This window comes from Suillus subaureus (genome assembly GCF_016647635.1).
Source record: "Suillus subaureus strain MN1 chromosome Unknown BJ212scaffold_509, whole genome shotgun sequence".
Classification (NCBI taxonomy): domain Eukaryota; kingdom Fungi; phylum Basidiomycota; class Agaricomycetes; order Boletales; family Suillaceae; genus Suillus; species Suillus subaureus.
Genome location: NW_024539065.1, coordinates 3,278 through 13,058, shown reverse-complemented (window position 1 = coordinate 13,058; position 9,781 = coordinate 3,278). Strand labels below are relative to the sequence as shown.

General features: G+C 48.5%; 2 protein-coding genes across 2 annotated transcripts; both read left to right on the top strand.

The window, feature by feature from the left end:
• Positions 1 to 66: 66 nt before the first annotated feature.
• Positions 67 to 400, top strand: BJ212DRAFT_1231016 (uncharacterized protein; the record flags this gene model as incomplete). Its single annotated transcript, XM_041329497.1, has 3 exons — positions 67 to 158; positions 207 to 264; positions 320 to 400. Coding segments are annotated over 3 exons (231 nt in total), but the record flags the coding sequence as incomplete, so codon positions are not given.
• Positions 401 to 3,064: 2,664 nt separating this feature from the next.
• Positions 3,065 to 3,728, top strand: BJ212DRAFT_1451143 (uncharacterized protein; the record flags this gene model as incomplete). Its single annotated transcript, XM_041338824.1, has 4 exons — positions 3,065 to 3,128; positions 3,172 to 3,345; positions 3,463 to 3,552; positions 3,625 to 3,728. 4 exons carry the CDS (start codon positions 3,065 to 3,067, stop codon positions 3,726 to 3,728), a joined length of 432 nt encoding a protein of 143 aa, XP_041184921.1.
• Positions 3,729 to 9,781: the final 6,053 nt, after the last annotated feature.

The following is a 9,781-nucleotide window of genomic DNA, read 5'->3' as shown; positions in this document are numbered from 1 at the left end:
TCCTCGACGAAGGTATGTATGAGCGATGTCTTATTCTTCCGCAAGGCTAATGTGCATGATGGTGTAGCAACATCTGCAGTTGATCTAGATACCGACCGAGCGATTCAAGAAATTATCCGAGGTCCAATCTTCCGCGATGTGACTATTCTAACCATTGCGTATGTCATGTCCATCATCGATAACTAGTGCTAATGATGAACCTGTAGGCACCGCTTAAACACGATCATGGAGTCTGATAGGGTTCTAGTTCTAGATGCTGGAAGGGTAAGAAACCTCCAATCGCGTTCATTCATGATGAGTTGTTGATTGGGAAATATAGATTGCGGAATTTGATACGCCAAAGAAGTTGCTGGAGGACAAAGGTTCTATTTTCCGCTCTATGGCGATGGATGCTGGTTTAGTTCAAGTCCAGCTTGATGATGCAGAAGAAAACGCACAGGTGTGAATATACATAACCATCCACGACATTTCTTGTGTTTGTTCGGAAATATAACGTTATAAGTATGTAGATAATACCACGTTGCTCTAGGTTTTGTCTTTCTCTGCCAACTATTTAATCGTGGGGTTGGGGTGCCCCGATACTCGCCTCGCAATGTACCGCAAGAGCATCAAATGAGCAGCCAGGTCGGCTTTGCTAGTGCTGGTACCGATGCCCCTGGCTTCGGGCAGGAATGAAGAGGTTGAAAGCGAAATAATTATTTGAAACGAATTTCAGTTCTCAATTGAAATTAGGACTCAGTGTCTTACCTGTGTGACAACTTACTGAGCAGATTTGCTTGCACCACTGCCAACAGTGAATTCGACATCCGCTATTAGAGAGTAGAAGTTGGAGGCACATAGTACAATATAATTTACGATCCTTCAATGATAATGCAGCGTATGCACGTATACGTACCACAGAACAACTGTCTTCCGAACAGGCGTGTAGATCTTCACCATTACCGCTTCACCTCGTACTTCTCCCAGCCAACTTCTTCCCAGCTTCTCGACCTTTGCGATGACCTCGCCCTCTAATCCTCTTAGATACGCATCGATATCTGCAAACAAATGAGGTATACCAACCCCAAGAATCCGCACAGCTAGCAATCCAGCATTCATACCCCGTTGATTGCAACCGTTGCTACGGGTATGCCTCGCTGTAGTGACACTCAGACATCAACGAATCGCATGGGGAACAAAGACCCTAACTCACCGGCATTTGCACGATACTATGCAACGAATCAACACCATCGAGCGAGCTACCTTTTACAGGAACTCCAATGACAGGAAGCGCGGTCATGGCAGCAAACATGCCAGGAAGATGTGCTGCACCACCTGCTCCAGCAATGATCGTCCTCAAACCCCTTGAGCTCGCTGACCTTGCGTATTCAACAAGGCGATCTGGCGTGCGATGTGCGGAGACAATGGTGAGTTCATAGGGGATCTTAAACCGATCCAGAATGCGAGCAGCCGGCAGCATTACGGGAAGGTCGGAATCGGAGCCCATGATCACACCAACGAGCGGGTATTTGTGGGAAAAGCCGCTGCCTTGTGCGGGGGTCTCTGGGGCGTATAGAGCGAGCTCTTCTTCGGTACTTCCTGATGGCAATGCCTTTAACAGTGGTCGCAGGCGAGAGCGGACCTCTGAATCTGAGTTGCCCACGATGGTGACGTGTCCCATTTTGCGTCCTTTGCGACACTCCGATTGCCATACAGATGAACTATACAGCCATCTGTCTTGATACATTCAGATGCGAAATTCGTGACTTCTGCCATGTTAGATGAAGCGCCAATGATATTCAGCATTGCAGCTGAAGACACCTTTAGTGACGTAGAGCCAAGCGGGAGTGAGAGTATGGCGCGCAGATGATTTTCGTACTGGGAGGTTTCGCAAGCTTCTATGGTATAATGTCCAGAATTATGTGGCCGGGGGGCAATTTCGTTGATGTAGATAGAGCCTGACCAGAATCCGTGTGTTAGGCTGGTTCACACAATCCAGGAGAAACTATCTTCTACCGTCTTCCATGAGGAACATTTCGACTCCAAAGATACCAGCGCCCTGGAAGGTCTTGACTGCGGCTTCGGCTACACTCTGTGCGCGAATAGCGACATGTGGATCGCGACTCCGTAGGGGGGCAAAAACCAAGTGACAAATATTGTCTTTGTGAACGGTCTCCACAGCAGGGTATGAGCGAACCTCCCCTGTTGTGGAGCGCACGACTATGACAGCGATTTCCTTCACGAACGACACCCATTTCTCGGCATACAAGGGACGATGCCCAAGAGCAGAAATGGCCTCTTCAGCTTGAGCAATATCCCGAATAACAAAATTACCCCGTCCGTCATACGCCAAAGTGCGACTTTTGAGCATAAATGGCAAACCAAGATTTTCCGCGGTTGCTGTATTGATATTACATTGGATTCGACACCGAGAAAACTCTGACACGGGACATTGGTGACTCTGGAGGTGCTGTTTCTGTATGAATTGTCTTGAATAGTCTTCACCGTAGACGGACTGGGATGGATAACAGCTCCGAGGACTGACTGAATCTCTTCAAGTACGCCCGTATCGACGTGCTCGATCTCAACAGTTAGGATGTCGACCTTTTTGGCCAGCGCCTTGATTTTTCTGGGTCTACGAATGATCCATCGATATGAGCAAGAAAGGGAGATCGCGGGGAGACGATCTGTTTTGCTGGACCATTTCTCCGACGTCGAGGAATACTATATCGACCGTTTGAGCAGAGCCGCCGAAGCGGCCAGCATTCGCCCGAGCTGACCTCCACCTGGAGCAAGCAAATCAGAGGAAACGATAAGAAGGTAGAGACACACCTGGCAGATATCATGAGCGCTTTAAATCGAGAAAAATTCAACGCTGTGAGCTCACGCGCACCAAGAACCCGACGACCTTGCCACTCATTGTTTTTAAAGTTGATTCGCGTAGATCGTGCGGTCGTAAAGAGTGAATTGAAGATCTGCAAAGATGATGATCAATATTATGTAATCGCAATTTTGTAAGTACATAGTACATATGCGGCATGCTGAAATTTATTGATCCTTCAAGCTTCAAGCTCAAGTTCGACAGATGGGCCCGCCAGCACCAAAACCTGCTGCTCGCAGGAGGAACAGAAAACGCAAAAAGACGCGCCGTATCCTCCGGCCTTTCGTCTTCATCTGATGATTCATCCTCAGATGAATCTACGCAATCCACACCTCAAAAAGTGGCACCTCTCCCAACCAAACAACCTGAATCCGACACGAGTTCTCCATCTGAATCTGCATCCTCGGATAGCGACTCCGAATCAGATAGTGACGATGCTGGTGCAATCCATGGTAAAGGAAAAAATGCAAACCGACGGTCTCAAAGTTCCTCATGAAAAAGATGCTCCTCGACCAAGGTCACCTTCACCCTCCCTGCCCAGTGCGGAAATACCATCTTTTCTACCGCCAAATACGTCTGCGGATTATGAGGCGCGTGAACAGGCCATGAAGACAAATTCAGGAAGTTTTGGATGTCATCCCTTGCGGAAGGATTCAAGGAAGACCTTGAGGAAATACGAAAGGCCAGCAAGTGTTTGTTTCAGATATGATTTAATTCTTATAAATGACTCTTGCAGGAGCCAAATTTGGGACCCTCCAAGCTAGCACTGCTTATTGATTCGCTCGCAGCTGGGGCAGACATTTTTACGTCATCTGCGTCCGCCAGCGGGACAGACATGAATGAAGTGGATGTTGTCATGGGCGAATGACACAAAGTTCGTGGTTATCTAATTATCTTTTTCTGCATGTAACCATAACCTGCAGAGTTCATTAGTGGTGTAAGACCACCGACGCGTGCTTAAATCATTTGGGGCTCTATCGCAGCAAACAGATTGAATCATCTTGACACACCCCAGTCGGTCGTGCATGTTAGAGCCTCCCGGTAAATCTGGGGCACCGTCAATATTACAAGGATTTCGTCTGCATCTCGAACAGAGATATCAAATGCAGTCCGTTATACGTAAATGACGAGGAGCTTGGCAGTTAGTAATATCTTAGGGGAGTGGGGCACCAGACTTTGCTATGATCTATACGAGTAGGTCGACGCACGTATAATGCACGGTACCCAATGATAAAGACGAGTCTGAAATATTAGAACAGTGACCATCCTTCTCTACAAGTTGATTTTTTTGGTTGCTGTCCCGCTTATGTTCCCATCATTCTACTTACTAGAAGACTCAGGAAGCCTAACACCAACGGAGATGGAAGAGTCAATACATGCAGCTGCGATGAGAACGAATAAATATTGAATCGCAAATATATACATCAACAGCCAAAAAATATTAATCATTAACGAGCGCTAATGACGTATTGAAGGTATTCATCTAATGTCTATCAAAGTGTATCAGCACGAAACATTCTGTGCGACTAGCAACGAATCTCCTACCTTATCCATCTCATCGAGTTGCTGGAAAGCACCAGCGTATATCTCTTGAATGTCCGGGTGGAGAGTTGTCACATCTATTGGTTTCCCGAACAGCGACTCGTCCACTGGGTGTATAGAGGTTTGAGGAACCTTGGGTGCCGAACCAGCAATTTCAATGATCGCCATCATATGCGAGAGACCGAAGTCATCTTTGGGAATATACGGTCGCTTGGAGACTGGCGGTTTGGCGGCGTTGTCGGTACGTGGCGTTTCAGGGGGGCTGATGAGCTGTCCAGTGGGGGTGGCGTACATCGATACTTCTGACATGACAGAAGCGATCGACGATTGACGAAGAGGGCGAGAAGTATTTGTTCCTTGTTTTGATGATGGGGTGGTGGATCGGGTGCGGCTGTGTCGGCCATCTGTTGCGGTAGGTGTCGGTGTCCGAGATGTGTCGGACACTGGTGATGCAACGCGTCGAGCCCCAGTGACACTACTCGCAAGCGGTGTGGGAGTCCTGCCGTCAGAACCAGAACGGGCAGTTACGGCGTCATCGACGGAGTACTCTGAGGGTGCAGAGCCAGCAGAGGGAGGATTGTCCGACTGAATTGGAGCCGCTACCACGTATTGAGCGTGAACTCGCCCCTCTTTGATTTTGTTCAGTACGCGATCAATCTTTTCGTTCATGCCTTCTTTATTGCGCCCGAGGACGCCTTCTAACAAGTCGTTCTTTTGCGCCGAGTTGCCTTCGCAAAACTCTTGCTCGACAATGTCACTGATATCAAACGACTCGCCGTCTTGCACATATGAATAGCGCATTTTGTCTCCAGAGTTATACCTGGAGCTGCGGATCATGGCGTTTCCGGGAAGAAGAACATCTACACCACGAAGAGAGTTCATCTGAGCCGAAAGAATAGCCTTTTGATTCGCTCGCGATGCGGCACGCTGTGCTGCAATGATCTCTTGTCTTGACAGCTGCCTCGGTTTAACTTCTTCGGTACCCGAAGTCTGATTGTCAGAGCTGAGACTAGAGCCAGAAACCGAATCACGGAAATGTTGAAGAGCGATTTCATCAAGGGGTGCGGACATACGGTGACGAGACGATGATGTTCGATATGAGATTGCTCGGCGGAGAATGAAAACGGGGTCGTCGATATGAACATCATCTATACTTCCAAGCAGTTGAGCAGAATCGATGGATCTGCGCTTGCCTTCCTGAGCTCGGCGGAAACTGGGAGGGCGAGTGTATGCATCGGTAACTCTACTTGAAGGTGGTAGTTCTCGTTCTGGACCAACGAAGTCAGCACTCAAATCCATTTATGCTAAGTGTATCCTTACCTTGCCCTCCAACATCAGCTGTGAGACCATATCGGACTTTGCTGACACTTCGCCTCTTCGTCATCTTATCTTCAACTTCGTCACCACCATCAACGACGCCTTCCAAGATGCCAAAGCGCTCAAGACCCAGCTCAGTCACTTCAGCAACGGTGACATTCTTCGGGAAGGTGAAGACTTTGCGGCGCTGACCCTGTGATATACCAGAAGAAATTGATGATGTAGAATGGGTTCTATCGCGCAGTGTGTTCTTGAATACGATAGCTTCGGTGACTGGGTCGAAGACCATATCTTCGGGCAGGTCCTCGGGGTGGATAACAAGCTGCAACGTGAAGCGGTACGAGGGAGAGCTGAAACGATCAGGAGTGACGTTGACACCGTTCGCTGAGGTGTTAAGACCCTCAGGCTACGTCGTGAGACGTGTCAGCCTGCACTGTCTCGTCGCCTTCTTCTGTCGTGGCGCTGTCATCTGCATTATCACGGCGTCTATTGAGGTAAAATTTGACAACGGAGTCGTCGCTGAAGTCATTCATGGATAACTTCTTTATGGCGGGATGCATGGAGAGGTTACTTGAGACGGAACTGATACTGCCCACACTGCTCCGCTTGACTTTTGGTAATTCCATAGCAGCCTCTACGAGCGACTCGAAGACTCCGAGAGGCTTTTCTTCCGGGAGCAGAACCGCAGATGAACCCTCGACCTGTTTGATAGTGAGGTAGTAGTCTGCTCCGTCTTCGCCAGCGGGAAGACGGAAGCGTTGAATAGCTTGACGAACGAGGTCGGCTGAAGTAGTAGATGCGTTGAGAAGAACAGTCTTGAAAGTCGCCTCAGTCTGCAAGTGTTTGCCTGCAAATACACGGATGACACTGAGCTCAGGTACGCCAACGCCTTGTCCGTCAGCAGTGGGCGAAAGAACGATAGAGCCTGGCCGTGGTCTAGAGGAGGGCAAGCCCAGCCCAAGCCCAGCGGGAGAGCTAGTAGAAGTACTATACGAACTCGAGCTTGACAACACAGCGGAAGCCGATTGTAACCCGTATGAAGGCGCTTCCGGTGGCGATGACGGCGAACGATTGAGATATTGCTGATACAGTGCCTGTTGTTGCTGATCACGCTGGCGTAGCTGTGAAGCATGCTGCGATACCTGAGCCTGTACTTGTTGTGGCGGTGTCTGAGGTGCCTGCTGTGACTGAAGTCTCGTTGGCGTCCTCGATTCGTTTGACGTGCGAAGAACTTGCTGTTGTTGTTGTATGGCTGATGCAGTGACAGGAGACATTGGAGGTTCAGGTGTGGGTCCGTGAATGTTGCTGGAGGACCGTCCTGATTCTTGGGACTCACGAGTTTCATTGGAAGCGGTCTCGATGGAACTTTTATCTTTCCCTTTATCCTTCTTGCGGCCAAAGAGTCCGAACACGCCTCCTTTCTTTTTCTCCTTTTTCTCCTTTGCTTCATCATCTGTCGTGTCACGTTGCTCTTTGCGAAGCTTACCAGACGCCTGCACAGGCTTCTGGACTGGGGTATTCGAGACAGGCTGGAGAGGTTTGTCTTTATTCTTGAGCTTCTTTTTCGAGGCTTCTTCAAGCACTTCAATTTCCTCGCGGGTACGTTGCCGCTCGATCTCCTGCTTCTGCATGATTGCGCTCGGAAGAAGGGGACCGCTTGGTGCTGGAGCTTGTTTGACTGGCTCATCGCGAGCAATTGAAGGCGTCACGGAGAGTTTTCTTGTCTCGGTTACCTCCGCGGGATCAATGCTCTTACTAGATGAGGACGGTGAAGACGAACGGACATCAACAGTGATGCGATCGCGTGAAGATTGATGGCGTAAAGCTTGTTGAGCAAGCACCTGTTGCTCCTCCTGCTGTTGCCTCTGTTCAGTGATTATTATCTCTGGCTGCTGTTGCACCTGGATCTGCACCTGTTGTCTCTCGGGTGTACCACTAGGTCGCAAAGCGATCAGGTGTCACAAGCATCTGTTGCTCTATCTTCTTCTGCGCGTTCTGTGCTTGCATGTCTTCTGCAACGCTATCATCCCAGCTCATTCCATCGTCCGGTTCCATCTGCATGCCCATAGAATCCTGCTGCTCATCACGGTCCGTCTGACCTTGTCGCTGTCGAACAAGCAATTCTTCTGCAAGGTCCGGATCTTCTTCCTCATATGCGCCATCATCCCACTCTATGTCCTCTTCTTCTTCCTCTTCTTCATGCCAGACAGCAGGCGGGTATCGGTGTACGGACCGTGCAGTTGTAAATGTGACGCCTCTGCCCTGCCCAGCACCTGTGGGTGGGAAACCAGGGGTAGGAGAAGGGGAGTGGTGCGAGCCAGCGCGAGAAGAAAGGTTGTTCCGCACGCGTTCGACGTCTTCTTGGAGTTCTTGTGGGGTCGCATGTGCAAGCTGAGAAGGAAAGTCACGAGTTTGAAATTGTTGAATGGTACGGGACTCACGTCCACATTCCTGTGCTTGTTCAACCTTGCTAGACGTTCAAAGGGCGTCTCAATATTCTCTGCGGGAATATATCCGACGTCCTGTGTCTTGAGCACACGGACAAGCCACCAATAACTGTTACTGTCGTCCATAAGGAACAAGCTATCACCTTTTACGACGCTGGCTTGACCTTCGACGGTCGCAGCGAAGCTGTGCAGCGAGTAGACCAAATCAAAGTCGATAGATTCATTTGGAATAGAAAGTGAAGACGAACGGTCGTCGTCTTCGTCCATGTACTCTATCTCGCGCTCTTCACCATCAGAGTCATCTTCTAGAACGGAATGCTCTTCGTCAGAAGCGCCCGCATAAGCATTGGTTGCATCTGCATGAGCATGCATATGTGCGGATGCTGTGTGGTCGTCGGCCATAATTTGGTCACGAAGGTCGAAAGTGTCTTGACGCTTCGGTGAACGTCGTTGGTGGTCTTGTGTTTGCATACTGTACGTGATTATTTAACGAAATATTGGCCTGAGAGGATGATCTATAAGAGTATAATCAAAGAAAACCGTAAAAACATTGACATGAGAAACGAAAGACGGTCTGTGCGCAGGTAAAAACAGGTTTTGCAGGCGACGAGGGAATATCAATAACGATGGTGTTCAATGTCAATGGTGTTCAGCGTTGTCCTGGCAAACGTTGATGGCGTTGAACTGCTTTAGTGGCTGTGCAAGTTTCTATTCCCAGCTGTATTACTCCGACCAACTTCAACTAGCCTATTATGTAAGTCAAATAACGTACTATCATACTAGTCTGGTGCTAGTAGTATATTCAAGTTGTTGCTGGTAAGTTAATAATGCTAATCGCCAGCAGCTATTCTACCAGTGAGTATTCCTATATAGCTGTTGAATGTTGATTGATGCTGTAGGCTCGTGCCAACAAACTGTGATGTATATGGGTAAGCCCACTGATACTTGGTGGAATTTATGAGATGAAGCTCATGATGGGTTGTAGAATCACAAGAAGGTGCTGAGAGCACAGGGTGCATCCATAAGGCATGTGTTAGTTCCTATCAGATTGAGATGCTCACATCAATTTCTTTTAACTCAGCTGTTTTGTGGTTCTATCTAGCAACCAGCAATGGTGTTGAGTTGCCATCAAAGTGCTTAGTCCATGTGTACATTCACATCACACCATGATTTGTGCACATGCATGTAACAATTACTTGTTCTTGAGAAATAAGGGATGTGGCTGCAACATCTTTATCATATAAGTTGCTCCACAGGTGTTTTTTGACTCAATTTGTGCTATACCTACACTCCCAACCCTTCCCATGCTCCCAACCCAACAATGTAGAGTTTTAAGTCATGTCCTCCCCACCAATGTCGACTCACTTTCTCCATGGTTTCTGAGAAACACAGTTGGCCCCTGAAAAACTTTAAAACGAGCTAGACAAGTTTCATGAACTGCATCCCCAGTTGTCTCAGTTCCAACTTGAACACCATCATTTGGTCACACAAAATTATCCCATTTGATGCCGAGTCAAGTCTATCTTGAAGGCACTTATTCTGTTCTTCCTCTCCACTGGGTACTTGGCTTTCTGCTTCATGGTTAACCACCATGCCATACCGCTCAAATCTCTGG